The following is a 19,761-nucleotide window of genomic DNA, read 5'->3' as shown; positions in this document are numbered from 1 at the left end:
GCAGACCGACGCTCTATCCACTGAGCCAAACCGGCTAGGGCTACATATTCCTTTTGAAAGAAGGACAGACTCACTGTCGGTGTTTAGTATCAAATCTAGCTTTAATCTTTTGGACCTGGGTCATTGGCTAAACCTATAACAAGTCTTCCTACCCTCCCACCCATACAGGGGGCGAGGGGGGGGGGGTTCCCAGGATAATGGTGAGAGTGAGGGTCTCTCTTCCCCTGGACCCTGAGGAGCTGGCAGTAGCAGTTACCCCCGCTGAGAGGCCTTAGGGTAGAAGGCAGGGTCATGGTGGCCTGCAGGTGCAGGAGAGCCTCACCCCTGGTGGGGACGGACGGGACAGGATGGGGGCAAGGCAGGGCCCAGGAGAGAAGAGTGTAGGAGACTCCCTGGCTATAGGCGTTTCCTGTTTGAAGGCAGAAAATAGAAGCTAATGGAGTCCTCGAACAAAGGTTATCTTTTAAATAGAGCATAGGACAGGGAGCTGGAATCTCATTAGCCATTGATCATTTCCAGTGCCACCTGGGCCAGGGGAAAGGAGCAGAAGGAAGTCAGAGGTGCAGTGCCAGCCAGAGCAGCCCCTCCCCTCCCAGCCTGTGGGGCGAAGAGCCAGGTGCGAGAGGGTGCTCTGGAACCTGCCCTCTCACTCGGCCTTCTTGGGCACTCGGCCCATCTTGGTGCGGATGTTTCGCAGGACGAAGAAGGCAGCTGTGCTGGCTGCGCAGATCACTTCCGCCACCCAGAAGGCTGTGCTCCAGCTGTAGTGCTTGGCAATGGTGCTGAAGGGCAACCCGGCCAGAAAGCCACCCACTGCCAGGGAGGAGGAGCGAAGAGCAGAGTCATTTGTGAAACGAGTCAGTGGGGCGCCCCCAGCCTCTAACTGGCCCACGTGGGGGTGAGGTAGAAACTAGAGGGTATCGCTTACCATTGGCCATGAGTCCCACAATGGCATGGGAGGTGCCACACAAGTTGGGAGGAGCACTCTCATTGGCAATGACTCCAAACAAGGCAATGGGACCATAAGAGGAGAAACCAAACAGAGCTCCCAACACCAGGATCCAGAGCTGTGAGGGAGTGCAGGGCAGCATTGAGAGGCTGGGCACGCCCACCTTCCTCACCAGAGAGGAGGCGGTGACCCCTCACCCCACTCCCAACACTGACAGTGCAGAGCCAGAGGAGTGGCTGCCACGCTGAGTGGCCCTGGGGCCGGGTGGGTGGGTGAAGGAGGTACAGGAGCCATGCCTCTGAATGAGACGCTGGCTCCTGTGCGCTGGACTGGCTGGGCAAGGCAGAGTGGGTAGAACAAAGGTGAGAACAGAAAGATAAGGCACCTCGTGCTCCTTAAAGCCTGTGAGCTCAGCGAGAGGGTGAAGAGCCAGAGTCCAGAGAGCGACACCCTGAGGAGCAGAGGGGGGAGAAAACCAGCGCAGGGTCAGGAGGGAGGGCACCAGAGTGCAGAGGAGAGGAGCTGAGGCACAGACAGAACCAGAAAGGGAAACAGCCAGAGCGTGAGCCCGTGGCCCTAGCTTCCTCCTCATCCCGTGCCTGCCCTGGCCCAGCCCCTTACTTACCTTGGGGGAGTCACTGGTCACGGTTACCCGGAAGAGGTACATGGACACTGTCATGCCCGCCATCATCAACAGCAGCAGGCCATGGCGTGGGTTCCCATGGGTGGACGGCCCTGCCTGTGGAGACAGCCCCAGCAACGTCAGGCCCCAGACCCTGGACTCTGACACAGGCCTCTGCTGACAGGTCTTTAGCAATCCCTTCACTGGGACCTCCGACGTTCTGAGGCCAAACTCCACAAGTCCCTTCCTCCACTCAGGCCAGCTCGGGACATGTGCTGGCAAACAGCACCACCCTCCCCAGCCCATTGCTGGGGTGGTGAGAAGCTCACTGCTAGGCTGAGAGAAATTCTGACTCACTTTGACATAAGTTAAAACCCTTTCCCATCTGGCTAGTGTTGCTCAGTGGTTGAGCATTGACCTATGAACCAGGAGGTCACGGTTCAATTCCTAGTTAGGGCACATGCCTGGGTTGTGGGCTTGATCCCCAGTAGGGGGAGTGCAGGAGGCAGCCAGTCAGTGATTCTCATTGATGTTTCTATTTCTCCCTCTCCCATCCTCTCTGAAATCAAAAAATATATATATATTTATTTTTAAATATATTTTAATTGATTTTTTTTTTACAGAGAAGAAGGGAGAGGGAAAGAAGAGGGATAGAGAGCTAGAAACATCGATGAGAGAAACATCGATCAGCTACCTCCTGCTGCACACCCCCTACTGGGGATGTGCCCGTAACCAAGGTACATGCCCTTGACCGGAATCGAACCTGGGACCTTTCAGTCTGCAGGCCGACGCTCTATCCACTGAGCCAAATCGGTCAGGGCAAATATATATTTTTAAAAACCCTTTCCCCATGGGCCTGATTTCCACATCAGCCTAAACCAGCACATGCCAACCTGACTGCCCCAGGGCTCCCGCCTCTGGTGCCTGTCCCATTCTGGCTGGGAAGATTATTGATTTCAGAGAGGAAGGGAGAAACAGAAACATCAGTGATGAGAGAGTCAGTGATTGGCTGCCTCCTGCACGCCCCCTACTGGAGATCGAGCCTGCAACCTGGGCATGTGCCCTTGACCGGAATTGAACCCAGGGCCCTTGAGTCCACAGGCCACTGCTCTATCCACTGAGCCAAACCAGCTAAGGCTCTGGCTGGGAAGATTTAGAGGGGTCCTCCTCCTGTCCCTTCTGCCCACTCACCTTCGCCATGGCCCGGTCCGACAGATAGCCAGCGGCAATGCTGCCAACAAGGCCCCCGACCTCCAGGGCACTCATGTAGGAGCTACCTGCAGTGGGGTTGTGGGGAGAGGGAAAGGGTGGGTGTTGCACATTGGGGTTGTCCCAGAGGGTCCCCAAGGGTGACTGGTCACAGCTGCCTGCATAATGCCCAGCCTCAGGGAAGGAAGAAAAGGAGGTGAAGGGAAGCCGGGCCTGCATTGGCTTCTGCTCTGTGCCCACCACTGTCCCAACACTCCTCTTACCCACAAGGGCCGACTGTCCTTTCTCCTGGATAAGGAAGAACTGGCCCCAGTCAGTGCAGCAAGTCTTGACTCCAAACACCACCAGGTAGCCAGTGGAGAGCACCCACAGGTAGGGGGACAGCAGCAGCTCCTGTAAGGTACTCTCCTCCTTCATGGAGCCTGGGGGAGGAGGCCAGGCCTCAGGCTCTGCTTCTGCTGCCCTCCCCCAGGAGCGCCCACCACTCATTAACCAGCCACAGGAGCAGAGTCCATCCAGAGCCCAGGGCCAGCAGAGGCCCCCTCACCCCTGCTCTGCCCTCCCCTCACTGCAAGCCTCAGCCAGTGAACAACACAGGACCAGGGCGGATGGAGGAAAGCACCCCAGCCACTTCAGCTTAGGCTGCTGCCCAGGACAAAGAAGCCTGGCTCTGTTGTGAGGAAGGGTCAGGGTATAATATGAATCCTAGCATTCATGGGTTCTGCCATTTATCTGATAATTGTGTTTAGAATGGAGTTTTATCTACTGACTCCCTAGCTCTCCATCACCATTCCAACCCCTACAACCATTAACTAGCACAGGCCAGGCGTACAGCCAATCCTCAATGAAAGTCTGCCAAATTAGGACAAAAGGGGTTGGCCTAGGTGGGTGCTCACCCTTTTTGCCCTTGGAGGGGGTGGGGTCCAGGTTGCGGAGTCCAACATCGGCAGGTTCATTGTGGATGAGCAGGAGACAGAAGAAGGAGACAACCACACACAGCGCCCCCGACAGGGCCAGCGTGCTGCGCCAGCTGTAGCTCTGGGCCAGAATGGTTGCCAGGATGGGGCCCAGCCCTCCAGCCAGGTTCATGCTGGTTGACAAGATGGCCCACCAAGTACCAAACTGAGATGGCTCAAACCACTGTGGGGTAGAGGGGGACAGAGTAGGTGCCCAGCCTACAGTCCACGCAGAAGGAGGGGATCAAGTGGGACAGACCCAGAAGCTCACGTTACAGGAATGAGGGAGAGGGTGCTTCTACTTGGCAGGGCCATTTCCCTCCTCTGCCACCTGATCTCACCATGTCAGGCTCCTAAAATACCTTGACAAGCGATAGGAGCCAGACTGACACTCCTGAGAAATGCCGCGGGTGGAGGTGGAGGTGCCGCTCCCCAGGCTCCTCGGATCCTCAGGGCCAACTGAGACAGGCTCCTTGGAAGGAGACACTCACCTTCCTGAGGACCTTCCCACACGGGGGCCAGCCCAGGCCCTGCGCCAGGCCATTGAGGAACCAGAGGGCAGCGAAGGCTGACACTGTGGAGCTCCATGAAAAGGCTATGTTGACCAGGCCGACCAGGAGCAGCCCAGACGAGAAGAGCCAGCGAGCGCTCATCTGGTCAGACAGCACTCCACTCACAAACTTGCTGATGGCGTAGGCTGCCGACTGGCTGCTGGTGATGAGCCCTGCAGGGGAGGGGCAGGGAGCAGGAGAGGTGGGAGAAGCTGGGGTCAGGTGGGCAGAGGTGCTGGGCAGGGTGAGACAGCTTCATTTCAGGAGCACGAGGAGGACCTGTGCCGGGACCCTGACCTGTGCTGGGACCCGCCACTCCCCCTGCCTCCTGTCAGCGCTACCCCGGCTGACCCATGACCTTTCAGCCTCTTGGAGAGTTCCAGCGACAGCTGTCTGGAAGCAAGAAGGGGCAGGACAGGCGCACCCTCCCTGGGATTCACATCCGCTTGATTCCCCCTCACCCTGGGTGCCAACCCCCGGCCTCCGGCCACTCTGCTGCCCCACCTTTGAACATGGGGCGAAGGCTTTAGAATGGAGCCAGGGACCATCTTCCTCCTGAAAGGTAACCTGCTGGGCTACACGAGGCCATGGTGCCGACTCCCAGTTCCCTGCTCACAGCGCCGAGGCCAGATGGGCAACCAGACTCAAAATCCCCTGAACACATTCAGCATGAACAGTGCCTCTGGGGGTACACGTGGGTCACAGGCACACAGACACCTTAGGTTAGCAGCCTGCCTCAGACATGCATGGATCATACTAAGTCCTTCACCCACACCGTGTACGTGGCTCTCCGCCTCCATCCGGCATGTGGAGACTGTGCCCTCACCTCTGCTGTGCCGATGCTCCACACACATCACAGGGCGTACACACCACACTGCCACACACACATCTGGTCCGGCGGGCCCTATGGCCCTGGCCCACCACCTGCTCTGAGCGCTCACCCAGGTCATCCTTGTCCAGAGGGACCTCCTCCACCAGCGAGGGCATGACGAAGGAGAAGGTCTTGCGGTTGAAGTAGTACAGGCTGTAGCCTCCGAACATGGCCGAGAAGATCACAGTGCGATAGTAGCCATAGCCCTGGGCTGCCATGGTGGAAGCCAGCGAGCCCTGCTGGCCAGGACAGGGCGCCTCTGACCACGGCTCCTGCCTGCAGCTCCCTCCGGGCCCAGATCTGCTGAGCTGGGCTTTTTCTGCTCCCTCCTCCACCTAGACTCCCAGGCTCTCTTTATAGCCACCTTCTGGACAATCATTAAGCCTGGGGCAGCTCCTAGAGAACCCAGTGTCCTGAGGGAGACAAGAAAACAGATTGATGGCCAAGCTGTGGGGGCCGGAGGCAGTGTCCGTGAACCAGGCCAGCACCCTGTGTCCCCAGGATGTCTCTCCTGTTCCCTGCGCTTCCTTGTTCCTCTGCCTGTGCAATCAGCGGTGATTAAAGGCTCACCCTAATTACTTCTGTCTGCAAGCGCCCAGGGAGGCGGTGAGAGGAAGCGACCAAGCAGAGCAGCCCTCTCCTGCCTGCTCCCATTCATTCCGCAAAGGGTTACTTAGGGTCTCCTGGGTGCTGGGCCCTGCCCTGGGCGCTGGGTGAGTTTCTACACACTCCGTCGGACACGCACCCCAACAACACCACTTCCAAGGCTTACAGAACTGACCTCAAGCCCTGTCACTCGCAAAGCTTAGCAGCCGTGGGGCAGAACTTTGACAGTTGCAGAGCTGTAAGGAGGACGTCCTAGTGCAGGACTCACAGTGTCGCCCCGCAGGCCTCACTAGGGGCTGGAGTGGTAGGATCACTCAGCGGCCTCCGGTCCCCTTGACCCTGTAACGCCGGTAGGTACGGGTGCGGTTCCCGTCGGGCTGGCTGGGGGCTGCAGCGGGGTGCGCACCCACGGACTTCCAGCGGCAGTGCCGAGCGGCCCCGGAGCCACGCAGCCTGCCCCCCGCGCCCCCCCCTCCCCCCTCCGCTTTTCCGCGCGGCTGAAGAGCAACTGGAGCAGAAGGCATAGAGCCAGCGGAGCAGAAGACCTCACGGAGGCCCCGCGTGGGCGCCCGGCGGGCTTCCGGGAGGGAGAGGCGGGCGTTCGCACCTGCCCAGCCCATGACCTCAGGCTGCGCCGCACCCCGACCCCGGCTGCGATGGGATCGGACCGGGTGTGGGAGCCGCGGAGGTGCGGAGGCTCAGCCTGATGCACGTAAAGGAGTCGGCGCGTGCCGGTCCCGGGCGGCGCCTCCTTGGTCCCCAGAATCAAGAATTGTCCCCCCACCTCCCCAGCCACAGGAACAACTCGGGTTGTAGCGGAAACCGGGGCGACCTTTGTTGGGGCTCCAGCAAAGGAGCCGAGGCCCTGAGATTCCCTCTCCAGCTCCGCCTGCAGGAGCCGCCGCACCCCCGCGCACCACCACCTACCAGAGCCCGGCGGGCGTCGCCTTAGGACCCAGCGGGCGGAGTGTGCGCCTGCGCCCTGGCGAGGCGGGGCCTCGGAGAGCCAAGTCCAGTCCCCAAGGTCCAGACTTAACCCCGCCACTCACAGTCCTTGGGCGAGGACGCGCTCCTTAGGGCTGGACAATTCTGTTTTCTTGTCTTTAAACGTATTTTTATTGATTTCAGAGAGGAAGAGAGAGGTAGAGAGAGAAACATCAATGATGAAGAGAATCATTGGTTCTGCCTCCTGCACTGGGGAGCCCGCCTGCAACCCGGGCATGTGCCCTGACTGGGAGTCCAACCCTCCTGGTTGTTAGGCCCACGCTCAACCACTGAGCCACGCCAGCCGAATTTGCATTTTTATACACCAATAATGAACTCTCAGGAAGAGAAACCAAGAATACAATCGCATTTACCATTGTAACAAAACAAAAAAATAAGGTACCTAGCCCGGCCCACGTGGCTAAGTGGTTGAGCATCCACCAAGAGGTCACCAGTTGGATTTCCAGTCAGAGCGCATGCTGGGGTTGCAGGCACCATCCCCAGTGTGGGAGCATGGAGGAGGCAGCCAGTTGATATTTCTCTCTCATCGATGTTTCTATCTCTCTATCCCCCTTCCTTCCCTCAATTTTATATATATTATATTAGAGGCCCGGTGCACAAAAATTTGTGCACTCGGGGGGGGGAGAGGGGGTCCCTCAGCCCGGCCTGTGCCCTCTCGCAGTCTGGGACCCCTCAGGAGATAACGACCTGCTGGCTTAGGCCTGCTCCCAGGTGGCAGAGGGCAGGCCCAATCCCTAGGTGCAGCCCCTGGTCGGGCTCAGAACAGGGCCGATTGGGGAGTTGGGGCGCCGCCCCCTGTCATGCACAGAGCAGGGCGATCGGGAGGTTGTGCTGCCACCCTCAGTCATGCTCAGGGTAGGGCCGATTGGGGGGTTGGGGCACTGTCCCCTGTCACACTCAAGGCAGGGTCGATGGGGAGGTTGCGGCGCCACCCCCTGTCACGCACAGAGCAGGGCCCATCAGGGGGTTGGGGTGCCGCCACTCTCACACTCAGGGCAGGGCTGATGGGGAGGTTATGGCTCTACCCTGTCACACACAGAGCAGGGCTGATCAGGGGGTTGGGGCGCCTTCCCCTGTTACAAACAGAGCAGGGTGGATAGGGAGGTTGTGGCCCCGCCCCCTGTCACACACAAAGCCGCAGGGCAATCAGGGGGTTTGGGCGCTGTCCCCGTCACACTGATCCCGGTGCCGGGGGGCCTCGCGGCTCCGCTGATCCCAGTGCTGGGAGGCATATTACCCTTTTACTATATAGGGTAGAGGCCTGGTGCACGTGTGGGTGCCGGCTGGTTTGCCCTGAAGGGTGTCCTGGATCAGGGTGGGGGTCCCCACTGGGGTGCCTGGCCAGTCTGGGTGAGGGGCTGAGGGCTGTTTTCAGGCTGGGGGTGACTGAAGCTCCCAACCACTCCTTTTTTTCTTTTTCTTTTTTTCTTTTTTATTCTGGGCCAGCTTTAGCTTTGAGGCTTGGCTCCAGCTCTTGGGCCTCCACTGCTGAAAGTGGGTTTCTGGCCTTTGCTTACAATGTTGCGATCCTGCTGGCTGAAGCCTGGCGGACTAAAGCAGGTTTCTGGGGTTTTGTTTAGCTTCTATATTTGTTACATAGTTGCTTAGAGTTGCAGCTCAGAGGCCTGCAGCGGCAGGCAGGGAACGTTGGAGTCCTCCGTCACTGAAGCAAGCAAGCCTCATGTTAGTTTCAAGCTGCCTGGCTGCCGGCCGCCATCTTGGCTAGCAGTTAATTTGCATATTGCCCTGATTAGCCAATGGGAAGGGTAGCGGTCATACGCCAATTACCATGTTTCTCTTTTATTAGATAGGAGATATATATATATATATATATATATATATATATATACACACACACACTAGTAGAGACCCGGTGCACAAAAATTTGTGCACTTGGGGGGATGGGGGGTCCCTCAGCCCGGCCTGTGCCCTCTCACAGTCTGGGACCCCTCAGGGGATGACCTCCTGCTGGCTTAGGCCCGCTCCCCAGGGGATTGGGCCTAAGATGGCAATCAGACATCCCTCTGGCAGCCCGGCAGCCCTTGGGGGATGTCCACTTGCCAGCGGGGAGCCGGCCTAAACTGCAGTCGGACATCCTTAGCGCTGCTGAGGAGGCAGGAGAGGCTCCCACCACCACCGCTGTACTGGCAGCCATCAGCCTGGCTTGTGGCTAGGCAGAGCTCCTCCCATGTGAGAGCGCCTTGACCACCAGAGGGCAGCTTCTGCATTGAGTGTCTGCCCCCTGGTGGTCAGTGTGTGTCATAGTGACCAGTCATTCCCAGTCGTTCTGCTGTTAGGGTCAGTTTCCATATTACCCATTTACTATATAGGATAGAGGCCTGGTGCATGGGTGGGGGCTGGCTGGTTTTCCCTGAAGGGTGTCCCGGATCAGGGTGGGGGTCCTGCTTGGGTGCCTGGCCAGCCTGGATGATGGGATGATAGCTGTTTGCAGCTGGTCACACCCCCTTCAGGGTGGGGGTCCCCACTGGGGTGCCTGGCCAGCCTGGATGATGGGATCATGGCTGTTTGCAGCTGGTCACACCCCCTTCAGGGTGGGGGTCCCGCTTGGGTGCCTGGCCAGCCTGGATGAGGGGATGATGGCTGTTTGCAGCTGGTCACACCCACTTCAGGGTGGGGGTCCCCACTGGGGTGCCTGGCCAGCCTGGATGAGGGGATGATGGCTGTTTGCAGCTGGTCACACCCCCTTCAGGGTGGGGGTCCCCACTGGGGTGCCTGGCCAGTCTGGGTGAGGGGCTGAGGGCTGTTTTCAGGCGGGTGGGCGACTGAAGCTCCCAGCCTCTCCTTTTTTCTTTTTTTATTCTGGGATTAATTTACCTTCTATAGCTGTCACTGGAGCTGAGAGCAGGCTCCAGCTCTGAGGCCGTTGCCGGCTGAAAGCAGGTACCTGGGTTTGTTTAGATTCTATAATTGAAACTCTGCTGCCATCACTGGCCACTCTAAGCTCTGAGGCCAAGCTGGCTGAAAGCAGGTTTCTGGGGTTTGTTTAGGTTCTATAATTGCAACATTGTTTCATCCGGAGCTCAGAGCTGAGCTGCGGCAGGTGGGGAATGTTGACTTCCTCCATCACTGGAGTAAGCAAGCCTCATGTTCATGTTCGCTTCAGCTGCCTGGCTGCCGGCCGCCATCTTGGCTGGCAGTTAATTTGCATATCTCGCTGATTAGCCAATGGGAAGGGTAGTGAAGTTATGGTTAATTACCATGTTTCTCTATTATTAGATAGAATATATACATATATACATATACATACATATATATATACTGAGTGGCCAGATTATTATGACCACCTGACGTTTGTAGGCAAATTAGCTATAATTTTGCGCTGAAGTTGCTTGAGGGCCAGATCATTATAAACGTCTGAATAGCACAACATACCAAAGTATCGTTGTTGATCAAGTTCATCCTATCATGTTGATGGCGTATCCCAATGGAGATGGCTTCTTCCAACAAGACAATGCACCAAGCCATGGTGCTCATATTGTGCAGGAGTGGTTTTAAGAATATGAGGGAGACTTTACCTTGCTTAGGTGGCCCCCACAATCACCAGGTCTCAATCCAATGGAGCATTTGTGGGACGAAGTTAAAAGAGCCATCAGGGCCCTAACCAGTTTGGCTCAGTGGCTAGAGCGTTGGCCTGCAGACTGAAAGGGTCCCAGGTTCAATTCTGGTCAAGGGCATGTACCTTGGTTGCGGGCACATACCCAGTAGGGAGTGTGCAGGAGGCAGCTGATCGATGTTTCTAACTCTCTATCCCTCTCCCTTCCTCTCTGTAAAAAATCAATAAAATAAATTTTTTTTTAAAAAAGAGCCATCAGGCAGCACATTCCACAACCATCAAATCTCACAGAACTGGACAGTGCTATTCATCAGGCATGGTGTCAGATTCCTCGCATCACCTTTCAACATCTCGTGGAGTCAATGCCAAAAAGAATCGCCGCAGTATTGAAGGCAAAAGGTGGCCCAAGGAAGTACTGATGGGATGGTCATAATAATCTGGCCATTCAGTGTGTGTATGTATATAAATATATATATATATATATATATATATATATATATATATATATGATCTTATATAACTCAACACTAGGAAAACAAACAATCCGATTTTAAAATGGGCAAAGGAGCCCTAGCCGGTGTGGCTCAGTTGGTTGGAAGCATTGTCCCGTACAGCAAAAGTTGGTGGGTTTGATTCCGGGTCCAGACCCAGGCAAGAGGCAACCAATCAATGTTTCTCTCTCTCTCTCTCTCTCTCTCTCTCTCTCTCTCTCTCTCTCTCTCTCTCTCCTTTCTATCTCTAAAATCAATTTTAAAACAATAATAAAATAAAAAATGGTCAAAGGACCTGAATAGGCACTTCTCCAAAGAGGACTTGCAGGTGGCCTATAGACATATGAAAAAATGCTCAATGTCACTAATCATCACAGAGATGCAAATTAGAGCTACAATGAGGTATCACCTCACACCTGTCATAATGAATACCATCAATAAATCAACAAACAACAAGTGCTGTCGAGGATGTGGAGAAAAGGGAACCCTAGTACACTGCTGGTGGGAATGCAGACTGGTGCAGCCATTATGGAAAACAGTATGGAGTTTCCTTATGACCCAGCAATCCCACTTCTGGGAATATATCCTAAGAAATCTGAAACACCAATCAGAAAAGATACATGCACCCCTATGTTCATAGCCAGTATCTAGAAACAGCTCAAATGCCCATCAGTAGATGAGTGGGTAAAAAAAGATGTAGTACATTGCCCAGCTGGCATGGCTCAATGGTTGAGTGTCAACCTATGGACCAGGAGGTCATGGTTCGATTCTTGGTCAGGGCACATGGCCTGGTTTCCGGCTGGATCACCAGTAGGGGGCATGCAGGAGGCAGCCTATTAATGATTCTCATTATTGATATTTCTATCTTTCACTCTCCCGTCTTCTTTGAAATAAATAAAAACATAAAATTTGTTTGTTGTCCCGGTGCACAGGACAACACCCAATCAACTGAGCCACAGCAGCCAGAGCTTAATTTGGCCAGTTTTTTTTTCTTTTTTAATATATTTTATTGATTTTTCACAGAGAGGAAGGGAGAGAGATAGAGAGTCAGAAACATCGATGAGAGAGAAACATCAATCAGCCGCCTCCTGCACATCTCCCACTGGGGATGTGCCCGCAACCCAGGTACATGCCCTTGACCGGAATCGAACCTGGGACCTTTCAGTCCGCAGGCCAACGCTCTATCCACTGAGCCAAACCGGTTTCGGCAATTTGGCCAGTTTTTACAGAAGAAATTATGCCTCTGATCATTTGATCCTATCTATGTAAAACTAGATTTTTTAAAAAGGTAATATGTGATCACAGTGAATTTTCTCCCTAAGGCTTAAATAAAGAGAAAGCAGTTTCCCATTTAAAAAAGAAAAGAAGCCCGGCCAGTGTGGCTCAGTGGCTGAGCATCAACCTATGAACCAAGAGGTCACGGTTCCATTTCCGGTCAGGGCACATGCCCAGGTTTCATCACTAGTTTTGTTTTTTTGTTGTTGTTTTTTTTTTTTTTAATATATTTTATTGATTTTTTACAGAGAGGAAGGGAGAGAGATAGAAAGCTAGAAACATCGATGAGAGAGAAACATCGATCAGCCGCCTCCTGCACATCTCCCACTGGGGATACGCCCGCAACCCAGGTACATGCCCCTGACCGGAATCGAACCTGGGACCCTTCAGTCCGCAGGCCGACGCTCTATCCACTGAGCCAAACCGGTTTCGGCTTCATCACTAGTTTTACCATGGTTAATTGGAAATGGTTTCCGTCCATCTAATTCATAGAGATGCCTATCTACATGAACTAATGCAATAAAATGAAGGTCTACTTTTTCATCTATATTTGGTGCCTCAGTCTGACCTTCATGGGCACTGGTCTCCTGAGTAACTCGAATAGCGTCATAGTTCTCCAGGTATCTGGCTCGTTCTTCAGGGCTCATTGACACAGACTCCTCTAGGAATTTCTTCAAGGTTGATCCAGATTCAAAATGCATCTTGTCTTTATTGTTGGCAATAGCATGGATCAGTCCAATTGTTCCACAGGCATTGCTGATTGTTTGCTTCATGAAATATACTGACGATTTAACATCTTGTCCCTGAGATTTTATTTTTTCCTCCTCTTCTGTTCTGAATACTTCATACTTTTCTGTAATAGGGAAGAGAAGTAATACTGCACATACTGGTCTTGGTACCATGCTAAGGAGTTCAGGATCCATTCCATATACATCAACAAATTGCCATTTAGGATGCAGACCTAATTGTTTGAGAAACTGGTTGGTGACCTCGGGGTTGGCCTCCAGCGGCAGCCAGCGGTGTCGCTCCATGGCAGCTCCGCCTGGCCACTCACCAGCTCTGACAGCCTTTGCGGTCACCCTGAATCCATTTATTAATATGGTGGTTGCAAATGGGGATTTTTCTCAATATATTATTCCTTCTATATTCATGAGTTGATAATCTTCTGTAAAGAGCTTTTCTCCCTCCCCCTCCTCTCTTTAAAAAGACTAGTATTGCCCAGCTGGGTATGGCTTAGTAATTGAGTGCTGACCCAGGAATCAACAGATCACCGGTTCGATTTCCAGTCAGGGCAAATGCCCGGGTTGCGGGTATGGGCGAGAGGCAGCCAATCAATGATTCTCTCTCATCATTGATGTTTCTATTTCCCTCTCCCTCTCCCTTCCTCTCTGAAATCAATAAAAATACTTTTAAACAAAAAGAGCAACTGGACTTAAAAGAAAATTCTTTTTTTAAAAAAAAAAAGAAAGAAAGAAAGATTCGTATTGTCCTAGCCAGTTTGGCCCAAGAATTGGAGCATTGTCCCCCAGACTGAAGGTTCCTGGGTTCAATTCCAGTCCAGGGCGCATACCTCAGTTGCAGGCTCAATCCCTGGCCCTGGTTGGGGCATGTGCCAGAGGCCAATCTATGTGTCTCTCTCACACTAAAGTTTCTATCTCTCGCTGTCTCTCCCCCTCCATTTCACTCTCTCTAAACAATGAAAAAAATGTCCTCAAGTGAGGATTAACAACAACAAAAGATTAATATCATTGTATTTGATGTATTATAATATGTGGCCACTATAATCTACATTATTGCTCAAATCTATACTAATAAAAGGGTAGAGCCAGTGGTCCTGGATTGCAAGAGGTATGTCTGACTGCCAGTACTCGGACATCCCCCGAGGGGACCCGGATTGGAGAAGGTGCAGACTGGGCTGAGGGACCCCCCACACCCGTGCACAAATTTTGTGCACCAGGCTTCTAGTTGTCTCACATTTGGTCAGTGGGAGTCCTTATATGTTTAACTTTTATTTATTTTAAAATATTTTATTGATTTCAGAGAGGGAGAGAGAGACAGAAACATTAATGATGAGAAAGAATCCTTGATCAGCTGCCTTCTGCACATCCCCTACTGGGAATCGAGCCCACACGTCCAGCATGTGCCCTGACTGGGAATTGAACCATAATCTTCTGGTTCATAGGTCACCACTCAACCACTGAGCCACACCAGCTGGGCTTTTAAATGTTTTCTATCATTCATGTTATACATTATTATTAGCGTAAACTTGGAAAAGACCAAAAAGAAGTTTTAAATGCCAGTTGAAGATTGCCACTTATAATAGAGCATTTCTGATTTTATTCTTTTGTGTATATATATGTGTGTACATATATATCTTAGAATATATAAATATAATCTTTCCCATTGACTTGAAGTTTTCCATTTATTTGTCAGCCTCTCCAACTACATAAATTCCATGAGGATAGACTATGGTCCCTTTACCACTCTACATAGGTAGTGTTTGGTTCAGAGCAAATACTCTGTAAATTAGTAGATGAGCAATCACTCAGATCATATAAACATTTTATATATTGATTTTTTCTGTTATTACATAAACATTTCTAAAAATATATTTTTATTGATTTCAGAGAGGAAGGGAGAGGGAGAGAGAGAGAGATAGAAACATCAATGATGAGAGAGAATCATTGACCGGCTGCCTCCTACAAGTCCCACACTGGGGATCAAACCCACATGTGCCCTGACTGGGAATTGAACCATGGCCTCCTGGTTCATATGCTCAACTACTGAGCCATGCTAGCTGGGCTACACAAACATTTTTACAGAGTTAAGGACTTTGAGCTGAGGAAAGTGAAACAATCAAAATGCTGTTTGCTACAAATTAGTTTGCCATTGAGGAGCAATAGATGGAAGAAAGAGCAGAAAGTGGACAGAGCTATAGTTTCAGTGAACTTTCTAGTAGAGAGAGACAATGGGAATATAGAATCTTGCCTCAGCCACTGCTGATGTTACTAGTTGGCTAGAGGGGAAGGGAGTGGATCCCAGAGTTGACATCAACCAGATCTAGAAAGTCTGGAGGAGTTTCCCTCAGCCACAGTTTAAGGGCAGAGACACCTGACAAGGGCCCTGAAAATTGCCCAGAAATAGAGTTTAACAGTGCTTCACACCTGCAGTACCAACTTAGGTACAATCAAACCTCCTCTTAGCCACAGCTTATGTTGTTATTTGCCTATCTTCTCTCATTTAAGTTCCCTAAAATAAAATATGAATTATATAACCCACTTCAGCATAGCTATGAAAATGAAGTAAAAAAGTTGAAGAGGAGGAGGAGGAGGAAGGAGGAGGAGGAGAAGGAAGAAGAGGAGGAGGAGGAGAAGGAAGAAGAGGAGGAAGAAGAAGAAGAAGAAGAAGAAGAAGAAGAAGAAGAAGAAGAAGAAGAAAAGGAGGGGGAGGGGAGGGGAGGGGAGGGGGAGGGGAGGGGAGGGGGAGGGGGAGGGGAAAGGGAAGGAGAAGGAGAAGGAGAAGAAGAAGGAGGAGGGAAGGGGGAGGGAATGGGGAGGGGGAGGGGGAGGGAAGGGGAAGGGGAAGGAGAAGAAGAAGAAGAAAGAGGAGGAGGAGGAGGAGGAGAGAAGGGGAAGGGGGAGGGGGAGGGGGAGGGAAGGGGAAGGGGAAGGAGAAGAAGAAGAAGAAAGAGGAGGAGGAGGAGGAGGAGAGAAGGGGAAGGGGGAGGGGGGAGGGGGAGGGGAAAGGGAAGGAGAAGAAGGAGGAGGGAAGGGGAAGAGGGAGGGGGAGGGGGAGGGTGAGAGGGAGGGGAAGGGGGGGAGAGGGAGGGGAAAGGGAAGGAGAAGGAGAAGAAGAAGAAGAAAGAAAGAAAACATTGTAAAACATCTTAATGATCAAGTCATAGTAGGGACTCACATGCTAGTTTTCTCACTCTCTATTTCCCAAGATATAGAGAAATAAGGAAAGGAAATGAGATGACATCACAAAAAAGCAAGACAGACTTTACTAAGAGATAATAAAAGCTAATGTGAATAAATGTAAATCAGCCCAGCTGGTGTGGCTCAGTGGGTGAGCATTGATCCATGAACCAGGAAGTCATGGTTCAATTCTGGTCAGGACATATGCTTGGGTTATGGGAGTTGCGGGCTCAGTCCCCAGTAGGGGCCATGCAGGAGGCAGCTGATCGATGGATGATTGTCTCTCATCATCGATGTTTCTATCTCTATCTCTCACTCTCCCTTCCACTCTCTGAAATCAATAAAAACATTTTTTTAAAAATATATTTTATTGATTTTTTACAGAGAGGAAGGGAGAGGGATAGAGAGTTAGAAACACTGATCAGCTGCCTCCTGCACACCCCCTACTGGGGATGTGCCCGCAACCAAGGTACATGCCCTTGACCGGAATCAAACCTGGGACCTTTCAGTCCGCAGGCTGACGCTCTATCCACTGAGCCAAACCAGTGCTGGCAATAAAAACATTTTTTAAAAAATAGAAATAAATAAATGTAAGTCATACTGGATGCCTGGAAAAAAAGCTATCATTTTGATACTGTCAAAATGTTAATCTTTTCCAAGTTCTTTTGGAGTTTTAGAACAGTTCCAATCAAAATTTCAATAGTATTTCTTGAAAACTGGACAAAATTATTTTAAAGATCATCTGGAGGAAAAAATAATCATCAGAATGAGAAGCTTGACCAAAAAAAAAGTAAAGAGGAGCATTTCCATTGCCAAATATAACAATTCTAAGGTTATGGTAATTGTATGGTTTGCAGTGGTTCTCAACCTTCCTAATGCCATGACCCTTTAATACAGTTCCTCATGTAGTGGTGACCCCCAATTTCATTGTTACAAATTGAACATAATTAAAGCATAGTGATTAATCACAAAAACAATATGTAATTATATATGTGTTTTTTCCGATGGTCTTAGGCGACCCCTGTGAAAGGGTTGTTCGATCCCAAAGGGGTCGCGACCCACAGGTTGAGAATCACTGGTTTAGAGTATAGACAGTCATTAAAGGAACAAGATGTACTAGAAACAGACCCTTGCATAAATGATTTTTACTACAATAAAGAAGATATGCTAGCCAGCATGACTCAGTGGTTGAGCATCCATCTATGAACCAGGAGATCATGGTTTGATTCCTGGTCAGGGTACATGCCTGGGTTGTGGGTTCCATCCTCAGTGTGGGTGTGCAAGAGGCAGCCAATCAATGATTCTCTCTCGTCATTGATCTATCTATCTATCTCTTCCTTCCTCTCTGAAATCAATGAAAAAATATATTTTTAAAATAAACTATATTAAAAAAAATTAACAGTGGAACACGGGGAAATTCCTGGAAAATGGATGATAGATTCCTAGTGTGTGTTTGGAGTATGAGTGGAGGGTGGTGGAAGGAGCACAGAGTGACAGAGGACCATAAACCAGTGATGGCAAACCTATGACACCTCTGACACGCGAACTCATTTTTTTGGTTGATTTTTCTTTGTTAAATGGCATTTAAATATCCTATATAATAAAAGGATAATATGCAAATTGACCCTAATAGCAGAACTACTGGGAATGACTGGTCACTATGACACACACTGACCACCAGGGGGCAGACGCTCAGTGCAGAAGATGTCCCCTGGTGGTCAGTGCGCTCTGCTCACCCAAAAACCAGGCTGATGGCTGCCAGCATAGTGGTGGTGGCAGGAGCCTCTCCCGCCTCAGCAGCGCTAAGGATGTCCAACTGCATCTTAGGCCTGCTTCCCGCCAGCAAGTGGACATCCCCCAAGGGCTCCCGGGCTGCCAGAGGGATGTCTGACTGTCAGCTTAGGCCCAATCCCCCCCGGGGAGCGGGCCTAAGCAAGCAGGTGGACATCCCCCGAGGGGTCCCAGACTGCGAGAGGGCACAGACCGGGCTGAGGGACCCTCCCCCCCAGTGCACAAATTTTGTGCGCCAGGCCTCTAGTATAAAATAAATATCAAAAAATATAAGTCTTGCCCTAACCGGTTTGGCTCAGTGTATAGAGCGTCGGCCTGCGGACTCAAGGGTCCCAGGTTCGATTCCGGTCAAGGGCATGTACCTTGGTTGCAGGCACATCCCCAGTAGGGAGTGTGCAGGAGGCAGCTGATCGATGTTTCTCTCTATCCCTCTCCCTTCCTCTCTGTAAAAAATCAATAAAATATATTTTAAAAAAAAAATTATATATATATATATATATATATATATATATATATATATATATATATCTTGCCAAAACCGGTTTGGCTCAGTGGATAGAGCGTCGGCCTGCAGACTGAGGGGTCCCAGGTTCGATTCCGGTCAAGGGCATGTACCTGGGTTGCGGGCACATCCCCAGTGGTAGATGTGCAGGAGGTGGCTGATCGATGTTTCTCTCTCGTCGATGTTTCTAACTCTCTATCTCTCTCCCTTCCTCTCTGTAAAAAAAATCAATAAAATATTTAAAAAATATATAAGTCTTTGTTTTACTATGGTTGCAAATATCAAAAAATTTCTCTATGTGACACGGCACCAGAGTTAAGTTAGGGTTTTTTCAAAATGCTGACACGCTGAGCTCAAAAGGTTCGCCATCACTGCCATAAACTGTGGATAGGAAATAGGGAAGGGGAGAGTTTTTAGGTCTGTAACTCGCTCTCCCTCAATATTACATCATTACGTGAGACAGTTCATTGCTTGCCCTTATTACTGCTTAAGGGCAGAAAACAGCAACCAGTTGAATGTCAACAGGTTGGGGCATCAACTTTCAACATAGGTACAGGCAGGCGGCCTGGATCCTAGCATTTACTCTGCCACTTCAAAATCTGAAGGGCAAAGTGCTTCTAAGCTAGCAAGAGAGCTCTCCAGAAGGGAGTTGCACCGCTGTGGATGATTTTAACATTGGAAAAGTCTTTTTTTTTTTTTTTTTTTTTTTTTTAGAAGTTAAGCACCACTAGGGCATAGATCTTTTTTTTTTTTTTTTAATATATTTTATTGATTTTTTACAGAGAGGAAGGGAGAGAGATAGAGAGTTAGAAACATCGATGAGAGAGAAGCATCGATCAGCTGCCTCCTGCACATCTCCTACTGGGGATGTGCCCGCAACCCAGGTACATGCCCTTGACCGGAATCGAACCTGGGACCCTTGAGTCCGCAGGCCGACGCTCTATCCACTGAGCCAAACTGGTTTTGGCTGGAAAAATCTTTGATCTATATCTCATACAGAAGCCCAATTCTTCAGGGGGGCATATGCTAGGACCTGATCATTAGCCCTTCCTCACAAGTCTGCCAGCCAAGATGGCAAATATCCCAGGGGAATATGAGCTCAAGGGGGAAAGTCTAGACAACTTAAGGAAGAAATCATTATAAGAATGAATTAAACAAATTGAACAGCCTATAATAGACAAGGTACATTGGTGGGACAAGGAGTTAAAATCAACATATTAAAATAACCTCAAAATATTTTTTTAAATATTAATGAAAATATTAGAAAAAACAAGGTCATCAAGGATGTTTTGCTTCTAGTAATTTTTCAGGTCAATCCTCCTGCCAGTAACAATAAAACTGCTGATCAAATTGTGAAATAAGTGCTGGAAGATATCAAACAGCAACCAAAGCACCAAGTTATCAACTGACTTTTGCTGTTAGCTGTTATACAGCAAAATTGT

At 50.7% G+C, this 19,761-nt stretch overlaps 2 protein-coding genes across 5 annotated transcripts; both read right to left on the bottom strand.

The window, feature by feature from the left end:
• Positions 1 to 63: 63 nt before the first annotated feature.
• On the bottom strand, positions 64 to 6,707 carry SLC37A4 (solute carrier family 37 member 4). 4 transcript variants are annotated; one of them, XM_036324070.1, is made up of 10 exons: positions 6,692 to 6,707; positions 5,229 to 5,571; positions 4,228 to 4,460; positions 3,677 to 3,920; positions 3,044 to 3,202; positions 2,763 to 2,848; positions 1,575 to 1,688; positions 1,335 to 1,400; positions 929 to 1,067; positions 647 to 813 (listed from the first exon to the last, which is right to left on the bottom strand). In XM_036324070.1, exons 2-10 carry the CDS (start codon positions 5,374 to 5,376, stop codon positions 647 to 649), a joined length of 1,356 nt encoding a protein of 451 aa, XP_036179963.1. In that variant the 5' UTR covers positions 5,377 to 5,571; positions 6,692 to 6,707. The 4 variants fall into 4 exon arrangements, with proteins under 4 accessions (XP_036179964.1, XP_036179963.1, XP_036179962.1 ...); XM_036324069.1 differs by lacking the exon at positions 6,692 to 6,707 and adding an exon at positions 5,940 to 6,190; XM_036324071.1 differs by lacking the exon at positions 6,692 to 6,707 and having other exon boundaries at positions 64 to 813; positions 5,229 to 5,376.
• On the bottom strand, positions 6,079 to 13,049 carry LOC118664093 (ubiquitin carboxyl-terminal hydrolase isozyme L3-like). Its single transcript, XM_036323969.1, has 2 exons — positions 12,534 to 13,049; positions 6,079 to 6,272 (listed from the first exon to the last, which is right to left on the bottom strand). The coding sequence occupies exons 1-2, from the start codon at positions 13,030 to 13,032 to the stop codon at positions 6,079 to 6,081; spliced, it is 693 nt and encodes a 230-aa protein (XP_036179862.1). The 5' UTR covers positions 13,033 to 13,049.
• Positions 13,050 to 19,761: the final 6,712 nt, after the last annotated feature.

This window comes from Myotis myotis, unplaced genomic scaffold (assembly GCF_014108235.1).
Source record: "Myotis myotis isolate mMyoMyo1 unplaced genomic scaffold, mMyoMyo1.p scaffold_m19_p_10, whole genome shotgun sequence".
Lineage (NCBI taxonomy): Eukaryota > Metazoa > Chordata > Mammalia > Chiroptera > Vespertilionidae > Myotis > Myotis myotis.
Note: the sequence above shows the minus strand (reverse complement) of the source record. Positions and strands in the feature narration are given on the sequence as shown.